Source organism: Vicugna pacos, chromosome 20, assembly GCF_048564905.1.
Source record: "Vicugna pacos chromosome 20, VicPac4, whole genome shotgun sequence".
Lineage (NCBI taxonomy): Eukaryota > Metazoa > Chordata > Mammalia > Artiodactyla > Camelidae > Vicugna > Vicugna pacos.
Window position 1 is genome coordinate 575112 of NC_133006.1, and position 22696 is coordinate 597807.

The 22696-nt window shown below is 51.0% G+C and overlaps 1 protein-coding gene across 1 annotated transcript in view; it reads left to right on the forward strand.

The window, feature by feature from the left end:
• Positions 1–20290, forward strand: part of LOC140687542 (trafficking protein particle complex subunit 9-like) — a 518046-nt gene extending 497756 nt beyond the window's left edge. Inside the window, exons 6-17 of the mRNA XM_072944662.1 lie at positions 5413–5533; positions 5799–5997; positions 7590–7706; positions 8125–8299; positions 8418–8499; positions 11734–11820; positions 12155–12225; positions 13409–13496; positions 15697–15829; positions 16217–16270; positions 18510–18619; positions 20016–20290. Of these exons, the coding sequence (XP_072800763.1) occupies positions 12187–12225; positions 13409–13496; positions 15697–15829; positions 16217–16270; positions 18510–18513 (318 nt within the window). The 5' untranslated portion in view covers positions 5413–5533; positions 5799–5997; positions 7590–7706; ... (2 more) ...; positions 11734–11820; positions 12155–12186 and the 3' untranslated portion in view covers positions 18514–18619; positions 20016–20290. The remainder of the gene's footprint in view (positions 1–5412; positions 5534–5798; positions 5998–7589; positions 7707–8124; positions 8300–8417; positions 8500–11733; positions 11821–12154; positions 12226–13408; positions 13497–15696; positions 15830–16216; positions 16271–18509; positions 18620–20015) is intronic.
• Positions 20291–22696: the final 2406 nt, after the last annotated feature.

Here is a 22696-nt window from a genome sequence, read left to right on the forward strand (position 1 = left end):
GGCGGGCTGTGTCCCGGGCGGGCGGGGTCTGCGGACCCGGACGGGGGCGGGCGCCTGGGACTGTGGCTGGGGCTGTCCTCCGAGCGAGGCTGCAGCCCGCGCCCCCCTCCCCGCTTTCCCTGCCCCGCGACCCCGGGGCTGCCCTGCTCTCCCTTTCCCGCTCCCTGAGGACCAGCTCTGTGGCGTGGGCGCTGCTACCTGGGCTGAAAGCCTCCGGCTCTAACGCCCAGCTTCTCCTGGTGGAGTCGGGAAAAGGGAGCGTCACTGCTAAGCGAGGTTCTGTCTCCCCCCTCCATGTTTCTGCCTCAGGTAAGTACCTTGAACACTTTCAGGTGTTATGATGGCGGTGCTTGTTGATGTCACGTGTTTTTATAGTGAGAGGGATTGCAGTGGTGAAAGCAGGGCTTGGTTCTGTTAAAAATGTGCTGAAGGCATGAGGCTGTGACATCCTCCTTCCTTCCCTCTCCCAGGGTGAAAGGAGTGATCCTCGATTTTCAAAAGATAGTTACAGTCCCTAACTAGCCCAGCCCAGCTATTGTGCGTTAACAGGAACAGCACCACCAGAGGCCTTGGAGACCCAGGGATATTGCAGTCCTAAAGTGCTCCTGGCATAGTTTGGCTTGTTTAGGTTTTTTGTTTTTCTTAAATTGTGGGACAGACTAGTGTATAAACTGAAAAATAATTGTCAAGAAATAATTTTCATAGGACAGTTTTATTGTGATATAGTTCACAAACCATGAATTCCATCCATTTAAATGGTACAATTCAGCAGATTTTTGCATATTCACAGTGGTGCATCCATTATTATTCCAGAACGTTTTCATCACTTCAGAAAGAGCAGTGGAAATGAATGACCTATCCACCCCTCCCAAGTGGTGGTTCTAAAGAAATTTCTTGGCTATTCCTGACCATAAATTAACTTGTTATATTCCAAGAAAAATCTGGTAGGAATTCTAACCAGAATTGAAATGAATCTGTCTATCAAAACAGGAAGAATTTATAACTTTATGGCATAAACTTCTTCTACCCATGAATATATCTGGGACCCTATCTTTTCATCTGACCAGAGCCTGGCCCATGTGAAGTTCTCACTACTTTTTGGGCTTGTGAATGATGAGATTCTATACATCGTTAGTTGCAACTGTAGCCTTTCACAGAAGAGAAAAGTAACCTCAGTGAAGCAAGTGACTCTCTGATGGTCAGAAAGAGTGACAGCCAGTGCTGGAGTGATCCAGTGGACTTGGTGTTTGCAGCTAGATTTCTCGACCACCTACAGTTAAGGGGATTAGAGAGTTCTTTTATTTTTTCTTAATGGCGTTGCATTTATTTTTACTTATTTTTTAAAATTATTTTTTATTTAAGTGTAGTCAATTTACAATGTTATTTTCAAGTGTGCAGCAGAGATTCAGTTATAAACATATGCATATGTATATATATATGTTTTAGATTGTTTTTAGTATAAATCACTACAAGAAATTGAATATAGTTCCCTGTGTTATATAGCAGGCCCTTGTCATTTATTTTATATTTACTAATTTGTATCTGTTAATCCCCCCTTTCCTGCCTGCTAAACACAGTTTGCATTCTATGTCCATGTGTCCATTACTAGGAGCACCGTTTTTCCTAGTAATATATGCTCTTTTGCTGCTTTCAGTTTCAGTAATTCCATCTTATCTGTGGGCGCTTTTCTTCTGGTGGCCTTAATGTGGTTTGCACACGTGGTAATAGAGATCTGTATTTGGGAGAACCCCAGGCCTCGTGTAGTCCCTGGTACAGAGTGCCCACTGAATTGATGCTTGAACTGGGAAAAAAGCACAGTAAATGTTGGAATTTCCACTATGGTTGAGAATTCTATAACCTCTTTTGACAAACTTAATATTGGCTGCACCCATTCTGGGTAATTTGGTGGAAATTCATGTTATGGTGGTGAAGAGACGGGGCCTTGTATGCTTCTTCTCTTTCTGTTTTCTAACACTCATTCTCCTGAGCCTTCCAGATCCTCCCCTAGAAGTGCCAGGTCTGGCTTGGTGCTGCACTGAGGCAATATTTGTTAATAAGGCCCTTTCCTCATCTCTTCTGAGCCTCCGGTTTTTTCTCTGCACAATGAGGGCTTAGACTAGATAACTACTTTTCAGTTTCTTTTAAAGCCATGTTTCCTTTGAGAAACAGAAAATGCAAATCTCTCCTCTCAAACCAACCCTTTAGATTTTGAAAAGTCCTCCAAGGAGTGACATAGCTCTTTGTGGAAAATGAATGTGATTGTGATTCCAGGTGACACAGAAAAGACTCTTCAGAGATTGATTGCAGGGAGAGGGCAGGAAAGGGGCAGTATGTCACACTTTCTAGTGTGAGCACTGGAGCAGGGGCTTGGATTTAAATACGGTGTCTGACGTGGCCTCTCTCTAATCTTGTAGAATGTGATAAACTTCTCTACCTCAGTTTCTTGATGTGTCAAGTTGGGGTGATAATATTTTAAGGCTTTTGTGAAACATTATGCACATAAGCCATTTGTGTATGGGTAGAAACAAGACCTGCTAGGGATTCAGGGATTTGTTTAAAAAAAAAATCTTGTCCATAGCACTCTGTCTGTGTGTATTTAGTAGTTCCTGAAGGGTGAGGGTGAGTCTAAAGTCCATCGTGGGACAGGTGGCCCATGGTTCTCTGTGCCCATGAATGCCCCCTCCTCCCCAGTCCTCTTCCTCAGTCCAGGATGAAGTTCCCTAGTAGATTTACTCAGAGGTCTTGTGAAAATGGCTATTCATTTTATTGTTTCACCAAGAAGGGCTGCCATCATGACCTCAGCCCTCCCCGGCCGCCACACCAACCCGGATCCCACCCCGGTCCATGTCCACTGGCCCCGCCAACGGCGCTGCCGTACGTTTACCGTCTGTGAGACGCCGCCCCAGAAAGGATGTCGGCCGCCGACTGACGCGGCCAGAACTAGTGGCCCGGCCAAGCAAGCCGCCATCCCCAGCAGCAAACACCGCCATGGCCCCGGGCAGCTGCACACTTCCGGAGCCCGCTGCCTGCCCCAGAAGCGCACGCCAGCCCGCGAGGAGCGCGGCGTCTGTATCCATGGCAACGCCGCGGGGCCCTCCCCTAGCGCTTGCGTCTGCGTCCTCCCGAGGCTAGACGTGCAAGGGCAGAACTTTCGGAGCCAATGGGAGCAAGGGCGCGGCCAGGACGGGGGTGGGGGGAGGCTTATGGGGCAGCTGGGCGGGGCCGGGGCGGGCGGGGCCGCGCGGAGGTCCTCAGCTGCAGGTGGCACCGGCCGGAGGCTGGGCCAATGCTGCCAACAGTGGGCGCGGCGGCGGGGCGGCGGGGCGGGGGCACCCTCACCTGTCTGTGTGCGGGGCTCAGCCCGGGCTCCGCGGCCTCCGCTTGCACCGGAAGTGGACCCAGGCTACCTGTGGGCAAGATAGAGGACTGAGCCCAGGCAGGCACGTCTGGCCAGGTAGGGCACCTGAAGTGCAGATCCGCCAGGCCGGCTGCCGGCCTTGAATACGCGCTGCTAGGCAGTTTCCAAGAAGACGGGATCTGTCCCAAGAGGGGAGGTAGGGCAGGGTGCCAGATGCCTGGTTGGGTGCGGTCTTACAGGAGAGCCACGTTGAGAGGGTGCAGAGCAGCCCCTGTGTTGGCGGGGCTAGGAATTTGGGGTATAGGGTGGGGATGATGTGTGCCATTCCCTGTGGTCTCCCAAAGAACTCGCACCCCCAAGCAAAGGACCCTGCTCCCTCCACCCTTCACTGCATCCCCTGCCTTCCCCAGCACCACCGCCCCTGCCCCCGGAGGGTCCCATGACCTCTCCCCACACCAGGCACCGTCCCTGTTACAGGTACTTATCTCCTGGTGGTTCCAGCCCAAGGGTGGGGGCTGTATCTGACCAGTTAGGATGCCTGGAGCCTTTGTATGAAACCTCAGACTATAATGCAGGCGTGCACAGAGGCCCCTCAAACAGGATTCCCTGCATTCCCTCCCCACCACGCACCCACAGCGCAGCTGCCACACCAGGCCAAGCCTGCTGGAGGACCGCTGTTCCCTCTCCACCTGTCCCTGATCAAGAGTGCACCGCCCACACTGCTGGGTATTTAGTGGGCCTTAGAAGAGCAGCTGGTATTTTCATGGACAAATATTTGCTCTTTTGGGAAGAGTTGAGTGCAAAGGGATGTAGGGTATGCCTTTTCTGTTGTCCTGGAACTGGTGACTAGGATGCAAACTTAAGTCAAAGCAGTTTTTAGAGAGAGCCGCAATATATCTTACCCAAAGATCACTGTTCCCCTACAAAGGCAACACCACCTGGCGGGTGGGGTCCTGGTCCCTCTTTCTGGAGGTTGGGCTTTGCACCCTCCAGCTGGGACAGAGCCCGAAACAGCTCTGAACACGCTCCAACAGGCTTTCCCAGCACAAACTGCCTTTATTTTGAATCTGGCTGAAGGAAGCAGCTGAGAAATCTGGGTAAATCTTCCTGGGTGTAACCATGCCTTTTGTGCTGAATGAAAGAGCGGCTCTCCACATGCTAACAGCTTAGAACTGAATGTGTGTCGAAGCCTTCATGCATGTAGCATGTTGGGAACAGCGTTTCATGGTGAGGGGAACTCTATAACTTACATGTGTATGGGGAAGCCCTCACTCCAACAGGGTTTTCCTGCACAAACTGCCTTTATTTCGAAATTGGCTCTTGCTGAGAAATCTTGGTAAGTGTTCTTAAGTGTAGCCATGCCCATTATGCAGGATGAAAGAGCGGCTCTACACTTTTTCACATCTCAGAAATGAATGTGTGTTGAAGCCGTCATTCATGTAGCGTGTTGGGAACACAGAATTTAGTGGTGAGAACTATGTAAATTACATGTCTATGATGAAGCACTCTCTCGAGCCGGGTATTCCAGTGCATACTGCCTTTATTTCGAAACTGGCTTCTCAGAAGCCTGTGGTCTCCACTGCAGGTCTGTCTCCAAACCCAGGGCCAGCATGGTAACTCTGCTCCCCCTGTCTATTCTGGAAGTTCTAGGTGTCCTCCATGGCCCTTCCACCATTATGTTTTTGGAAAACCCCGCAGATGGAATGGGCCTGAGAACAGGAGAGCTGGATGCCAGAAGCCACTGCCCAGTGTGAGGCTCCTGGGAGGGGCATCTCCTCTCCGTGGGCCCTGATCTAACCTCCCCTCTCCCCCACCCCCACCCCTCTCCTCCTGCATTTCCTGATTGATCCCTGGATAATGGTCCATACCAGGAATGACCTGGGAGAGGTTTTATGAGTCTTTAAGTGGAAAAAAAAAAGAAATCTTTAGACAAGTTACTGAAAGTAACTTCCAGCTTTACCGGGAAAGACCTCATTCCAATGTTTAAGGCTAGTTGACAGGGTGTCAAATTGCTTAACCACTCACATCTGAGCAAGTGCTACCTCTCTCTCCAGCTCCCCGCAGCATCCACCTGTGGCAACTTGGCCAAAAGAAGGCAAGAAAGCTCTTTCCCCTCGCCAGCACCAGCGTGGCTTTGGAGTCAGTGGAGGCTGAGAGAAAGAGCCCCGCCCTGAGGTTTGAGGGGCCTCCAGCCACAGCCAGAGGAGCGGGGGTTTTCAGAGTGGCCCAGCAGGGAAACCAGGCAAGGCCACCTGGCCCAAGTCTTCCCTGCCCAGAGAGCCCCATGAACTGCTTTGGGCCACACTCCCCGTTTGGGCCCCCTGCAAAAAGTTACCACGGGAGCCACACCTGAGAATGCAGAAGGACAGCCCTTTAGCCTGGGGTCCCAGCAGGTGTGTCCTGTGAGACCTGTGGCCACATAAGTTACTTGTCTCTCCAGGTCACTGAAGGGACTGTGCTGGGCATCTTGGTGGTCAGGGACATGGGAACACCTCTAAACTCTGAAGAAGGACAGAGAGACTCTTCCTGGAAGCAAGGATTCCAGGGAGACACCTTGCCCAGAACTGGGGGACTGTGTCCTGAGTAGACCCCTGGGAGGCAATGTGGGGCTGTGGGGTCCTCTTCTGAGAAGGGAGCAGGTGAGTTTTCCGGGGGTGGGGTCCTGCTTTGTCCAGACATGTCCTTGTGTAAGACTCATTTACAAACACCTCCAAGTCCACCTAGGGGTGGCCCCAGAGGTGGGGGTAGAGGAGGAGAGTGAAGGGTGCAGACTTAGGGCCCCCTGAGCCACCCAGGGAGCCAAGGGTCAGTGGGAACATCTTGGGAGTCTAGTGCAGGGGTGGAGGACGAGCACTAAGAACATGCCAAGTCATGCAATAAAGTGACCCATGACCACGAGACACAGGTGGCCGTACACCAAAAGAGGCAGATAGAAATTTAGACCCAGGATCTGAGAACCTTGAGAGGGGCTGGAGGGTCCCAGGAACCCTCAGGAACAGCTCTTCTAGGGGCACAGACATCCCAATACACACATTTCTCATGGAAGCTTTTTGGGGTGCAGAGTGAGTTACCAGGATCCTGAACTTAGTATGGAATCCCACCCCCTTGTTCATCACGGTACCTGGCAATAAATTGCTGTCATTTGTCCCTGGACATGCACAGGGGAGCTGACTGCTGTGGGGGTCACTGCAGGACTAGAATCTTCTGGTGTCTGCTCTGTGACCACAGAAACCCAGGGGGATTTCTCAACGGGAGAACCTGGAGACCATGCCTGCAAGGACCACCCTCATGGGATGGCCAAGGAGCTCGTGGTACCCAGGTCACCAAGTGACGAAGTTGTGAGGTTGCCTGGGGAATCGTGGGGGCATGTAGATTTCTGAGGTCAGCACGTGGGCCCAGCACTGCTGGATGGTCTGCACAAAGAGGGGCCTGCCCTCCTGATGATGGCTCTTAACACCTGCAGGGAAACTGCTCCCAGGGCTCCTGGAGGTCCATATTGAGAGTGTCCTGCCAGCCTTGTGGGGTCACCTTCCCCTGATGCAGAAGCAGACCTCTCTCCCTTGAGGCCCAGGGGACACCTGGCTCAGGTGCCACCTGTGTGCCCTGGACACGCAGAGCCCCAGAGCTCTGGCACAGCCTGGGGTGTGGTGGTGTCCGGGCAAGAAAGGCCCTGGGAAGGGGGTCATTCAAGGGCAGAGGCCACTCTGCAGGGATGCTGGACCTGGCAGCAATGCACTGCTTCAGTACTCCCTTGGGTTGGGTCTCCAACCTGTGGGATGGAAGGGCCACTCCTTCCTGTGTTGCAGTCGGGGGAACTAGATCCATCGTCAAGGTCAGCCCTGAAAATGGAGGCTGCGCTACCTCCATTCCTGGAAAGAAAATCAGTCCCCTCCAGTCCAGGTGATTCAGAAAGTCATTCAGCAATGTTCGGGGCCCCCACTTTAGGCTTTGAATTAGAGCTGAGCGGCTTAGGAGGCCAGATCCCTGACCGTGGCTCCAGGAGCAGGTTTTCTGCTGGGGGACAGGATCCTCACAAACACCTGTGTCTTTGTGGGACACTCCCCTCTGACAAGCTGGGAGGCAGGGTGCAGTTGTGGGAAATCGTGTTTACATGAGCAGATGGCCACCATGTGGTGGGGGCACAGGAGACTGTGAGAATGAGTCCCACAGCCTTTCTGGAATCAAAAAACTGGCAAATGTGAAAAAGTGCATAATTTGTTTTATTGAACAGGCTGCTTATGTACGTTTGGAGGACCAGGTTCAATGACTCAGCATCCCTCCAGGACAATAGCCTCAAGAGAAGAACAGACAGAGCAGGAGGAGATCTGGGGTTTCTCCCAGGAATGAGGTGGAACAGGGATTTCTGCAGATTTGCAAGGAGTCCCCGACCACTGAGCATGGGGTTACAGCCCCACGAGACCCCTGTCATGTTTGGCTTGGGCTCTGGTTCTGGCCTGCTCATGTATTCTTCCAGCAGAGTTCCAGAAACTCAGAGGGTGGATTAGAGGGGCTGCGTTTGGAACCTAGTGAGGAGTTGGAGGGTCCTTTATATTGAGTCCCTTCATCCTAATCACCGTAGCTGAAGCCCAACACCCCCCAGGCCCCCATGGTTGCCGTGGAGGGAGAACAAGCCTGGCAGGCGACCTAGGGGTCCCACTACTGTGTCCTTCCCTTGTCTTCGTTCCCTTTCACCCCGGAAGGTGTGATTGTCTCGTGTCATGGTGGCCTCCACAATGTCCCTCCCAGTAATCTCTCTTCTCCATCAGGTGGGGTTCCCAACCCCGCTCAGCCTTCTCTGCATGGATGCTGAAGGACCAGGCCCACCTGAAGTTCTGAGCTCGAGCAGTAAGGTGGAAACAAAGAAACCAATGGAAAAAAGAAGCAAGTGATTGTGGCAAAGCTCCCCACCACAGAGAAGCTGCCCTGAGTGGAAGGGAGAGTGTGGGCATGCCCGTTTGTTTCCTATCTCCCAGTGCTCTTAGCTTTCTTATTGCCTACCTGCATGGTTACAACAAAATGATCTGCAAAACTGAAAATATTTACTCTCTTGCTTTTACAGAAAAGGCTGGCCAGCCTCTGGTCCGGTACCAGGCAAGAGATTGGAGTTCCTTTCCAGTTTGGAAACATCTTGGCAGGCCCAGGTTTGCAAAGGTCTTTAAGAGTAGTTACGGAGTTTTGCTTTTAAACTTTTTTACGGCTGTATATACTTGTGAGATGTGGTTGTGATGTATAATTCTGAGCCGGGATTTTCTCAAACTGTTTCTCACTTCTTATACCAGACATTCCTAAATTCCAAGTGGAACTGCATATTAAGGAAGCCATGGAATTTAGCAAAAGGATACAGATCTCATTTCCTTTTAAGCATCGGTGTACCTCCATCATGGCAGTATTTGTTATGTGTTATTGATAGGGGAAATAAGTAGTAAACAGATTAATAGAAAATAGGGGATTTTAGGTACACAGGTTCATCTTTTCAACATTGTTTGTAATATTTGCAGTTTAAGATGACCATTCCTGAGAAACAGGCAGCCTCTTAGAATGAAATAGCATTTCCTCTGAACCATAATTAATTTTTATTTTGTAGACAGCAGGAAGGGTAATAACACGTCACACATTTGGGGACGTCAAAGAGAAAATGTAACTTTCTGGGAGCGCACTCCCCCGCCTCCCCCTGCCCTTTTTACTGTCCCATTCTCCCTGGAAGGCTCTTTCTTATCTTCTGCTCATGGCTCCAGTAACTCTTTCTTCCTCCTTGTTCCTCAGCTGGTAAGGTTAGTTTTCTACTTTGAACAAGCAAACAAGCCAACAGAAGAGAAATTTCACAAGCAACTCCCAGCACATCCGCTCGCCTTCTGATGTCTGTGACCTCACTCTCGGTGCCCCACCGCTTATTAAAAGTGGCATCGAAAGCCAGTTCCTCCAAAAGTCCCCGAGGCCCCATCCCTCCCATCTTCTCTGGGTTGTCACTCCCAAAACCATCCTCTCTTTCACTGCCTCATCTATTTTGTTCTCCTGCTAGTTGGCACCATCAGTATATAAACGTCCATCCTCTTAAACCAACAGCACTCCTTGACCCTAATTCACCCCCACCAATTGCCACCCTGTGTCTTTGCAGCAAATCTTTAAGGAGTTGTTTAAACTCACTGTCTGCATCTTCTCTTGAGCCATCCCCTTTTACACCCATTCTGGCTTTTCGCCTGATCCCTCGCTCTATGGAAACTGCCCTGTCAAGGCCATCAGTGACCCCATGTTGCTAAATATAGTGGTCAATTTTGACTCCTCATCATGCTTGGCCCCTCGGCAGCATTTGACCCAGCTCTTCCATCCCTCCTACCCCGTGTTCCTGCTTCACTCAACCCCCAGCCCATCTCTCTGTCTGTTTCTGCTTTTGGCCTGCTGGCTGGTCCTTTGCCAATGTCTCCTGTTTTTTCCAAACATATACTGTGGGTGTTCCCCAGGGTGGGTTCCTGGGCCTCTCCTCTCTCTCTCTGCTATTCCTTTGGTGGAAGCAACCCAGCCTTGGAAATTGGCATGCCATCAATTTCTCGATTTCTCCAAAATTCCCTGATTTCCCCTTTCCATCTGAACCTTTATCCCTGAGACTCACATCACATTCTTTTCCTTTCATTCATCTTGCTTTCACATTCATACATATGTTCTACTATGAAATTACTTTTCCAAATTTTGAATCAGTACATATATATCATGTAAAATGCTCAAATATGTATTATTTCCACTAAGATGCTAATTCTACCTTAGAACATTTCTGCACTTCTGTATTTATGTGAATAAAGCGAATAGTATTTCTACAAGCCTCATAGTTAAACACTGTTAGTTTGGGGCTATTATGTAACATGAAATAATGGTACATCAACATAGTCGTTTTTCATTTATTTTTATGTAACACCGAGATGAGGTTTTTGCCCTGAAGACTGGTTTTATTGAAATTTTACCTACGTTACGGACAGTCAGTTTATGTGAAAGCCCTCATTTCTCCCCTTTTTGATATATGCTCCATTTGGCTATATATAACATATAACTTGGCATGAAACAAAATTCCCAAATCATTCACATAATACAATTAATATGTTTAATTATATTTTTTAAATGTTAAAAAGAAAAAGAAAACAGATTCCTCTACTTATTAGGCACTTCTGTGGCAATATGTAACACACCCCTTAACCATGACATTGAAGAACTGAGCTGATACCAGCCCCTTTCCACCTGCTCAGCCCCACCTTTTCCCATCCCCTTTCCCATCCGGAGAGGACATCCCTCCCATTGTCCAGGCCCAGATGTTGGAACCATGTCCTTTCTCTCTCTTTCTTTTACACTCACAGACAGCAAATCCAGCTTGTTAGAAAATTCTGGATATTCTGTCTTAATTAAATACCTGCTCTCTGCTCCCCGCCCTCCTAAGAGCCACCTTCAGCCTTTCCTGGATACCAATAGCCTTCTGTTTCCATCTTTGCTTTCCTACAATCTCTCATCCACACAGAGTCAGAGGGAGCCTGTAAAAACATACATTGGGGGTGGTGGGTGTTGCTCAGTGGTAGGGCGCATGCTTAGCATGCTTGAGATCCTGGGTTCAATCACCAGCACATTCATTAAAATAAATAAATTACTTCCCCCCAAAAAACACAAACACAAAAGCATAAGTTGGACTACATCACCCCTCCCCTCAAAACTCACTAAACGGGTCACCATGTCATTAGGAGCCAAAGTCGTCACAAAGGCCTCAGGACCCGGCGTGCTCTGCCTCTCTGCCCACACTCTCCCCCTCACTCTGGGGGCCTCTGGCTCCGGCTCTTCCTTCTTCCTCCGGATCTATTCTGCTTCAAGTTCATTACTCCGTGAGATCTGCCAGGATTGCCTTATTCTCTCCTGCCTGCCTCCCACCCCACCGCCATCACCCGAGTTTGCTCATATCACTCTTTTTTAAAAATTTTTCCAAACTCTTGCTACCCCAACATGCTGCCTGTTTCCTCTGCTAAAATTCTGAGCCCCCAGTGATGGGGAGTCATGTCTATTTTGTTGACTGATAAAGCCCGAGAGCCTTGGGAACGGTCTAGTTAGGAGATTCCCGTATGTAGTAGGAGCTTATACACATTTGCTGAATGAATGTAGATGCCCTGGTCCAATCCGATGGAGCACTTCTGTGACGTGCTCAAAGAATAACTCTCCTTTCCACCTGAGAGGGGGTGACAACTTCCCTGCTGATTAAAGGCAAGAACTTTTTGCTTTATGCTGTTAACCTTAGGCGGGGAGACTGGGGGATCTTCATATATATTTTTAAATTTGGTTCACTCTGCAGTTGGTCTTTGGTCTCTGTATAATTTTGAGAAACTCTTTATAAGTGATCATTCTTTGATCAGATTGAACAGGTTCCAGGGGGAAGGACCAAGCCTGTCCCATCAGCCATCCTATGTGTCTTGTCCTGGGACCCAGTGGATGCTCAGCATGTAAGTGAACCGACAGGAGTGAGTGAAGAGATGGGAGCATCTCATTATTGTGGCGGATCTCTGTCCAATGCCTTGAGATTTGGGGAAGGGTTTACGAGTGCAGAAGGGAGAGGTCAGGTCCTCTGTGCTTTTCCTGAGTGCCCTGGCCTTACCCATTCCCCCAGCCCCCTCTGGGCAGCCAAGCCAAGGAGCTGGGCCACCAGGGGTTGTGCTGATCAATAATCCACCTTCACCCCAATTCCGGGGGTAGGTACACATGGTTGTAGACACTGGAGTCAGGTCCTTGGAGGAATTCCTCACCGAACTATGTTTTGGACCTTTTATTTTTCTCTAGAACCTCCAGCTGAAGAAGATTGTCTTAGACACATGAAAGTTGAGGACACCTTCTGTCCCCTCGCAACCCAGGTGGGCCTGGGAGTCTGCTTTTTCTATTGCCGATGGGCTCGTGTTGATTTGGGCATCCCTGTGCCTGAATTCCTGCAGTACACTCGGTGGTAAGGATGGGGGTGCCTGGCAGGGAGGGAAGCGGGTTGGGAGACTGTACAGCTGGGCTGATGTTAACCTGGGGTGAGCGGGAGCTTGCTGATGCATGGCATCTCGGGGCAGGGAACTCTCCACACTCAAGAGGGGTTCCCACTCCCGCAGGGTCCCTTTGATCAGGGTGCTGGGCTGTCAGGGGACCACAGGGGTCCCAGTGAGGATTAGGGTGCCTTCAGGCAATGGGAAGTGTGGGGTCCAGTGGCAATTGAATTAACTGTGCACCCAAACCCAGCCCCCACCTCTTTCAGCCTGTTTCCTAATCTGCAAAACTGGAATGTTATTAAACATCTCACGGGGTCATTGATGGGCTGGGACAGACTACACAGTCAGGAGCTGGAATTCTTCTGTCCCCTGATTGTTTGCCTTCTTTCTGACTATTTGCTCTCACAAGCTCAGTCTCTCTGTCTCTCGCTCTTTCACTTCTAAGTTTCTCTCATGCTCTGGTTTCATTTGATTTCCAACCACCGCCCCTCCCCTCCGCCAAACTCCAGATGAGTGAACTTGATTTCTATGTGTCAGTTCCAAATTCCCAGGAAAGATGCTCTGTCACCCTCTGGATCTTCTGTCCAACCCATGAGTTGTGGCCAGATGAGCGAGTCCCTCTGGGACCAGCAGAGGGTCTCTGCCCAGCCCCCAGCCACCACTGTGGGAGCACATAGCTCTCCGTGGAGGAAGTACTGGCTGTGACCTTGTGTCACTAAGTGTGAATTTATGTCTTCTCTTGAACCACCTTCATCCTCCTAAACAAAGATGAAAATTAAACACTCCCGGGATTTGTGTCATGGAACACTCAGGGTGGGGGCTAATGGGGCTGGAATTTCTGCTGTATTTAAGGGGCTACAGTGAATCCCCAACGAGAGCCTGCAAAGGGAACAGCACCAGCCCCACCCGGCACTTAGGGCGCTGAGTCTGCGTGACGTTGAGCCAGGCTTCTGACCACAGCTCAGGGGTCTGGTCTGACCAGTTAGCCTTTGAAACCAACCAGCTTTGGATTCCTCAATCCCACCCTGAGGTTTTACCTGAACCATCAGCTTCTGTATCTCTGAAGACAGATGCTGAGGACCCTTCACGTAAGCCGTTCGCACAGCCCTGTTCAGGCCTTTGTGCTGCACGGTCTGCCCGGCGAGCTGACCGAGGTTGGTATTTTACTGATGTTAGAAGTAGTCTGGTTTCCCGATGTACTGTTTCACTGAACAAGCAACAGAAGCCACTTCTCGCTGATAAAAGCAGAAAAGGGACATAATGAAAAGATACTGGGAGGGTGTGTGGAGTGGCCAGGACCGGAGCCAACCCAGGAGCTGTAGGAGGTGTTAGGGAGCCCCAGGCACCAGGCTGGGAGGGGTGCTACCGGGCCCCCTGCCACCCCAGAAGGGACCCCCCTCCACCCGACCCTCCACCTCACTCACTGCAGGTTCATGTCCCGGCAGGGCCAGGTCACACTGAAGCCACCAGCACACACCTCAGTTGGGGAGCTGGCCCCGTCTGAGCTGCGGGCGTGCCTGGTGTGGGGAGAGGCCCAGTTAGAGGAAGGCAGTTCCCCTACTGTTCCGAGTTAAGGTGCAAGTCAGTGCCCATCACTCAGGAGAGCCAGGCTGGACGGACCTCATTGTGGTGACTAGGCTGTCTGAGTTCACTTATTACTTTCTACTTTTGAAGGCCCTGGAGGGAGAAAAAGTGAAGGTTCTAGTACTTATTTTGTGTTTCCCACATACCAGGTGTGGTAAACAAGCCACTTCAGACAAGGCCCGGAGCAACCACGTAAATAGGCCACGGAGCAAGTCGTGCAGTCAGGCCTCTGTGGTCCCGAAACCCGTGTCCCCATCGGCTCCATAGTTACCAGTGGAAACTAGGGGGATTTATGGGACTGTGTGCTCCTGTGAGGGCTGGGATATGTGTGTTTAAGTCCACATCTTCAGAAACTCGGCTAGAACCACAGCCACTGATTGCACGGTGGCAGAGGAAGGGAGGATTCCAGCCTCTGGTCCAGCTCGTGTGGAGCTCAGAAGTTCTTCCTCCTGTCCTGAAAATAACACCAAATCTGAGGGAGCTGCAAACCCACTGCTCTTCTTAGATCCCAGAAGACTGAGGGGGAAAGCTGCTTCCAACCCAGAGAGGTTGCAAAGGGAACAGCGGGCAGGCTTGGAGAGTCACAGCTCCCAAGGCAGAACCTGCTTTTGTAAGAACCCCGGGGGCAGGCAGATTTAACAGGTCCCTGAGGCCAGCAGGAGGCTCAGTGTGGGGAAATCAGAGTGTGACAACTCCAGGGGGCCAGTCAGAGGGGCCCCATGCTCTTTTTCATGTATTTTACATCCAGGACCGTGTCCTGTTCTCAGAATGAAGGTCAGAGGATAACTCCTCATGCTTCCTGCCTGGAGAGGAGAAAATAACTGTATTGAAATACACCCAGAACATTCTGTTTCGTTGGGGGAAGTTGTTTTTTGTTTGTTTTTTTAATGAGAAATTATTTTACCAGAGCCTAACCAACCTGGGAGAAGGGAAATCCCTTCTGTGTCACCCAAATTGGGGTGGGGGGAAAGAGACACACTTGTGGAGGTCACAGCTCAGGGCACAGGCTCAATGAGAACTAATCACAGGACTGCAGATGCCCTGCTCTGTCCCGCTCCCCCAACACCTTACCTCCATGTCAGTAGGGCCCGTGTGTAATAACAGGAATAATACTAACAGAAGTAAATGTCTCAGGAGTGTCTAGGGAAAACCCAAAGACAGCGGGGAGATGAAAACAAGGACACACAGGCTGTTTTAGCCTCTCACACCAATAGCTGTAGCAAACTACACACAGCCCAGCCCCAGTAGATAAACAGACAACCTCACAGAAGAAATTATTTATTTTGGTTCTCTTACCCAGTGCATTCCATGGTGCATCCTCGCCTAGAATTGAGTGGAAGCAAGTCCATCTCAGAAGGGACATAACTGAAGAGGGATGGCTTCCCAGACTCTGAGGGGCAGAGAGAGCACCAGCCTGGGTTAGAGAAAGGTGAGGGGTGGGGTAGGGTGTGGGCTGCCTTCTTCCCCATATAAGGAACCTTCCTGAGGCCAGCACAGTAGGAGGGAGGGCCATGGGGTGGAAGCAGCCAGACTTCATCCTGAGAACTGTTGGGATGCCTCAAAGGGACCATTCAGGTGCCCAAACTGGGCCCTGATTGAGGGAGCCAGTCGGTCTGACCCAGAGCCCAGGACTGAGGTGGGCTCACAGCAGGCCGGTATTACTTGGCCGGATCCATTTCACTTCTCCGAAGCCCTGTGTAAAACGAAGCGTGGACGGCCTGGTGAGCACAGCTCTGCCCTCAAGACCGGTTTCAACTCCTCTCTTCCCAGAGAACAGCATCTCTGAACCCGTCCTGGGTGACCTCACAGAGATCACCCTAGTGGCCCAGGCTAGTGACCGGGAACATGTACCTTCCTGCAGGCAACCCCTGACGTCCACTGATGCATCATATACTGGCAAAGAGTGAGTCACTGTGCATTGGTCTAACAGCAGAGACTCTGCCAAAGGCCCAAGAGGTGGTGTGTGGGACATGCAGGGGTGCAGGAGTGTAAGCAGTGCAAAAGTGTAACTGGTGACAGGGGTGCAGGGGCTGTGGAGGGCGCAGGCATTTCAGGGGATGTGGGGGTGGAGGGATGCAGAATTGCAGAGAGTAGCAGGGGTGCAGAGGTGCAGGGAGTGTAGGGATGCAGGGAGGTGCTCAGGGACCTGGCCAGGATAAGAAGGCAAGTGCACATCCTTGCAGTCAGCCTGACCCCGGTAGGCTATTGCAATGCTTTTGGGCTGCGGCGGCGGCGGTGGCGGTTGGGAGGCTGCCCGGGCAAGCCGATCGATTTCTTCTCTTCCCTGCAGCCTGGCCTGGGGTGGGGCTTGGCCGCCGGAGATTCGCCAGATGTTGCACTCCAGGTAAGCTTGCTCCTGGTAGGTGGGGCGGTTAGGTCAGAAGGCAGTGGCAGCGGCAGAGGGGCGGAGCGGGTCTACCCCTGGTGAACGGGTGGAATAGCTGCCTTGTCCCGGCTGCTGGGCCTGGGAGCGGCCTCTTCTTCCCCAGGTCGCCGGACACTCCTGTCCCACTCAGCTTGCTGAGTGCGGAGTGGGGGCGGGGCCGTTAAGGTGCGGGACCCACGGGGGGAGGGAGGCTGCCGCGGGGGAGCCGATCAATTCGCTCCGCTCTCCCCAGAGGCGGAGCCAGGGGCGGCTTCTGCTGCCCTAGAGGCGGGACGCGGGTCTCCAGATGAACTTGCTCCTGGGAGGCGGCGGCGGAGGCGGCAGGGGCAGGGGATGTGTTCCAGGGAGTTGCTCCATTTCTTCTCTCCCCCACGGCCTGGCTTGGGGGCGACGTCTGCCGCCGGAGATTTGCCTGAGGTCCGACTCCAGGTGAGCTTGCTCCTGGGAGATGGGTGCGGTGCGGTCAGGGGGCTGGTAAGGTGGTGGCTGCAGGCATAGGGAGGCTGCCCCGGAGGAGATTGTGGATTAGCTCCATGTCTGCACCGCGTGGCCTGAAGGCGGCCTCTGCTGCTCCAGGTCCCGGGACACCCCTGTCCCACTTTGCCTGCTGGGGGCGGGAGGCAGGGTAGTCAGGGTGCAGGGGTGGCGGTGGTCGGGGGCCTGCAGCGGGGGAGCGGACCATTTGCTCCCATCTTCCCCGCGTCTTGTCCTGGGGGCGGTCGCTGTTGCCCTGTGTTATGAGACGCGTGTATCCTAGTCGGCCTGACCCCGGGAGTTGGACTTGGTACTTTGGGGGTGGTGGCAGCAGCGGCAGGTTTTCCCATGGAACTTGTCCATTTGCTCCCACTTCCCCCCATGGTTTGCCCTGGGGGCGGTCCCTGTTGTCCCAAGTTCGTCGGACGTCCATCTCCAGGTCAGCCTGCTCCCTAGAGGAGGCCACTGTGAGGTCATGGGCAAGAGTGGTGGCTGCTGCGGGGGTAGGGGCTGCCTTGGGGAGCTGGTGGATTGGCTCCCGTCTCCCCGATGGCCTGGTGTGGGAGTGGCCTCTCCTGCCCCAGGTCACCAGACGCACCTGTCCCACTCAGCCTGCTGGGGGAGGGGCGCCCTGGGCGGTGCCTTTAAGGTGCGGGGGTGGCGATGGCGGGGGTAGAAGACCTGCAGCGCGGAGCCTGTCAATTTGCTCTCCTCTTCCCCGTGACCAATCCTGGGGGCGTCCTCTGCTGCCCAAGAAGCCGGATGCCCGTCTCCAGGTCAGCTTGCTCCTGGGAGACGGGCCCGATGTGGTCGAGGGGCAGAGGCAGTTGCGACGGCCGGCTGCCCCGCCTAATGGGGCCACTTCTTCTCCTCTCCCCTGACCTGGCCTGGGGACGTCCTCTCTGGCGCAAGATTCGCCTGACACCCCACACCTGGTCTGATTGCTCCTGGAAGGTGGGCGCGGTGAGATCAGGAGGTGGAGAGGACAGGGGCTGCCCCTGGAGAGCTGGAGGATAAGCTCCAATCTCTCTGCAGGCCTGACGTGGGGGCGGCCTCTGCTGCCCCTCGTTCCCAGGTCACACTTCTTCGGGTCATATTTCCCCGGGGTTGCGGTAGGGTGCGGGGGCGTCGGGGTGTTGGCGGGGGTATGGAGCCTGTCACTCGGGAGCTGGGGGTTTAGCGCCCATCTTTTCCGCAGATTGGCCTGTGGGCAGCCTCTGTTGCTCCAGATCGCAAAGCAATTTCCCTGACAGCTTAGCCACCAGAGGTGGGCAGGATGGGCTGAGAGGGCTGAGGCAGCCGCCAAGGCAGCGACGGAGGGGGCTGTTCCTGGCCAGCTGGTCAATTTGTTCCCATCTCAACATTTGCTGCCCCAGTTTCGCAGAACGCCCTTCTCCAGTTTATTCTTCTCCAGGGAGGTGGGCGCAGTGCATGCAGCCCGAGGTCTGGGCTCTCCCTTGGGAGGGGCAGAACTCTCTTGTTCTCCTTTGTCTTTATTCTTCAGCGAAGTGGTTACTGGACGCAATTCTTAATTCTGAGAAAGTGTAGCCTGTGTTATGGAAGAGCTGCTGGACAGTGAGGTTTCTGGGTGGATTTTCACATCAGCTGATGCCCCAGGCAGGCATGAAAGCTATTACTCAGAGCTTCTTAGTCTGGGGTTGGGGATGGCCCCGCCATCCTCGCCATGCTTTTTAAAAATGTGTTACTCCCCTCTTTTTCCTAGGTGACATTTTAGGTTATTGGGTCTCAGATTGCTGGCACACTCATCCCTGTTCTCAGACATCTTTTAAACTTGGGTGAAGTGATAAGTAGGGGAAGATGATTTACTGAAAGGTAAGAATACTTAAATTCGCATTAAAGCTACATTCTGTCAATCTTTCTAAAATGATTTTCCTCTGATTCTAAATCCACGACCTAGTGAATGTTGTACTCCTGTGTAAAATCATTGATCTTCACATCACATTTGTTGAGTGGTCAACGAGATTTGTTAATTAGATTATTCCTGAAAGGAAAAGTTCAGGCTTTTCAGAATTCCTTGTCTGATGTCACCCAGGCAGTCACAGTAGAAGACAGAGCTGATATAAAAATCCCTCAGCTGCCTGAACTGCAAAGCTTCTGGGATTACTGATCCCTGAAATGCAGGTGACTCTTGATGATAATCTGGGGGATGGTTTAAATGATCAGATTCTTCCAGTCCTATAAATGGGTTCCGTGGCCCCAGCCCCGGGAGAACTGGACATAAGGGCCATATCGTGTGTGGTGGGATGGGAAGGCAAGGTGTAAGAGCTGGAATCACTGAGATTCCACACTCGCTAAACACAGACTCCAGAGCCTAATTGTTGTCAGGTTCTGTTCTGGATTTGAGAGTGTGTTCATACATGATTCTTGCCCTTCTGGAGTCACTGCCTGGGTGGAAGTAACCTTTACATAGATCTGTGTAGGATGACATTTAAGTAGATGGGCTGTTATGGTTCTCAATGTGCCGAGGCTTGCTCTTCCAGGCACTCGTGGGACTAACGCGAGTCATGTTATTCACTCATTCACTGACTTATTACCCTTGAATTGATCACTCGTCCCACAGTAAGTGAAACAAGGTAACAGGAAGCTGAGTTTTGTCCCCTCTCCTATCACTGATTGTTTTTCAGTCGGGCGCCCTGCGTATGCATTGTGAAACGGTGGTATTTCGTGCCCAATGGGGCAGCACTGTCAGTTCTGAGAATCAGGGGAGACACATGGGTAGGACAGCACCCTGACACACATGGCACCCCCCATCCCGTGAGACAGAATTGTCGATGCTCAGGTGACCCGATGTAGACTGCGGTGCTAAACCTGAGCATGTTTAGTTATCCTGGTGGCTATGAAAATACAGACTACCAGTCGCTACCTCTGGAGACTCTGAGGGTGTGCACCCCAGGATTCTGCATTTTAAGAAGCACTTTAACGAATCCTGATGAAGAGATCTGAGTGTCCCACGGAGAAACACTGGTGTGCGAGGCACCAATATTGAGGATTCTCAGGGAACGATGTCTTTTTAGGATGGTCCATGGGCCCTCACTTTAGACTTTTGCCTTGAGTTTAATTGTATGTGTTCAGAAGTGATGTCTTTCAATTCCAGTGCATGTCAGCATGCTCTGTGCAGGGATTTACTCTCAGTAGATGGCAAAAACTATGATTCTTCAGGTCACCGAGCTACACTGTGAACGATATTTTATTTTGGTTTTCTTTGTAGCAATGCAGAGTCTCCCGAGAAGAGATTTAGACTCAACAGCTTTGTGTCAGACTTTGGAAGACCGCTGCTGCCCAAGGTGTTCTCTGGCAGTGCAATGACGAATCTAGGTCCCTCTTTCACTGCTACATCAATGAAGTGGACCACTTGGACAAGGCCAAAGCTGGTATCCCTACCATAGCCCTTTACAGTGTTATTCGGCTCCAGGAAGCCATCAGATGCAGCAGGTGGCCAGAGGAGGAGCCGAACAGACTCATGAAATGTGACATCCCCAACTTTATCAACACGGACCAGAACTCTGCCTTTGTGGAAGATGATTTCCTGATTTTGTAACTACCGATTGTTCTAGAAAATAAGCCAGTTGCCCAGAACTCACACAAAGACTTGAATTGAGAAACGTGCTTTCTCAGGTATCTTTCTGAAGATGTGAAGTCTGTCTTTGTATGGAAGGAAGTCCCCTTTCACAAAACTGAATGTGTTTGTGTCTGAGAGAGGGAAATGGAGACAGAAAGACGAAGAAGCAGAAGAGAGCCCCCTCAGAAGAGATCTAGTTAAGGTGAGTTTTTGTGCCTTTAAAAAACATTTGGGGTTTTAGGGGGAACAAAGTATTTACACTGTCTTATTCTCCTCATTGGAAACCTTGGCCCCGTCGTCAGAGTCAGCGGCCTTGAACGGGGGTTGCACGCTGCGTTTCATCTGGCACTGCGACTTCCACGCTCTGCCTTTAGCACGTTGCTTTGCCTGTCAGGGTTGCCACCCTTTTAACTGTAAGGTGAGGAGTCTGGAGTAGATGATCCACCCCAGCTCTGCTGTTTTGCAAATTTCTGATTTCGTATTCGGATGAGTCTGGGATACACCCAGAGCAGTATAAACCAGGCCCTACCTCCTGCCTATTGCTGGGGCATCCCTCAGGTCTGTGCCTTCTACTCAACCCTTTACTGAGCCCAGCTTTTGTCAGGAGCCCAAGTGCCTACCGGGATGGCAGGGGACTTGTCTTTCGTGGTCACGGTGGCCAAGAATTCTATTGGTGTGCTGAAACAACTCTTCTGAGATCCTCCACCCACCCCTGCTCAAACCTAATGACAGCACTACGGTTCCTTTCCTAGGAGGAGGATCAATCCATGGTGCATTTTATGACAATCCTGTCCCCAGGGATGCACGGAAGTTTATCAGCTGAGTGAGGGGAGGTGCCTCTGTGTCCCTGTATCTCTGTCTGCTGACAGTTCGCTGCCACCGGCTACTGAACAAGAAAAGTGCTATTCACCATGTTGTGTGTTTTCCAAATGTGTAGGTGATGGTCTTGTGGCTCGTGCGTGGGCTTTGATTTGGGATGGTGAAGGGCTTATAAATACCTCATCAACATGTATTCGAGGTGGCCTGGTGCCACACAGATTTGATTCATGAAGGCATCAAGCCTGCACACTGGTTTGGAAACAACTTGGTTTTGATCATTCACACTGCATGCATGACTCGCTGCTAATCTCTGGGTGGTTTTTTCATTTCAGATTTATTCACCCCATGTCTTGCTTAAGCTGAAAAATACATTTATTTCACCAGAATATTCTCTGATTCTTTGTTTACACACATCCAGTTTTTTTAATTCCTTTAAAAATGATTCTGTGTTTATAATGCCTCCTAATTTCTATCATCTCTATGTTGCCAGTGGCCTGAGACATGCACCAGATTTGATGCCGGAACAGTTCCACCAAAAGAAATCCCTTTGCCGTAATATCTTTTGAGGAAAATATTATTCTTTAAGGCTCTAACAGTAAATCGTAGAAGAAAGCATGGAACATTTCTTGTAGTTAATACATGTTCATGCGAAAAGAAATGATATTTTCATTAAACAATGTTGATTTTAATAACTTTTACAAATGTGAACATTATTATTCATAATTTAAGTAACCAGATAAAACCACAGTTATTTATTATGAAGATTGAAAACTATTTACATGGTCTCTTAATTAGAAGTAGCTTTATTAGAAGACTGAAGGGTATTTAAAAGATGGAAAAATACCCATGATGACACCATCATTTTTATTAACTAAATATCAAGAACTGTGCAGGGATAAGATTTAACCCTCTGCAAACTGCCAAGTTAGCATGAGGTAGTTTGTGGATGCTGCCAGAGGACAGGACACTCCCCCAGGATCAGAGACAAAGGACTCCCTGCCAGCACAGAAGGCAGCCTGTGGTTCAAGTTCATATTGGTTCCTGAGTTCCTTTCCTATTGCTGTTGTAACAAAGGACCACAGACTCAGTGGCTTAAAGCAATACACATTCATCTTCTCACTGTTCTAGGGTGCAGTAGTGCAAAGTCAATGTCAGTGGGCTAAAACCAAGGAGTGGCCAAGGCTAAGTTCCACACCTAGGCTCTTGGGAGGGATTCATCATCCTACCTTTCCCAGCTTGCAGAGGTGCTCACACTCCTTGGCCCAGGGCCCTGTGTCACTGTGACCTCTGCTGCCACTTTACATCTCTGTCTCTGACTATATAGATATAGAGGAAGAGTCTTCTACATCTGGTATGGACCCTTTTTCCTACATGGACATTGTATCCTTATTTATGTGCAGATGAAAACCCCTTCCCTCCAGGGTGCGGTGGCATCAGCTCACAAGATGACCACTCTGGGCTTTAAGTGTCCTCTTTGTATTGTCATCAGGGAACTTCTCTTTCCACAGTTA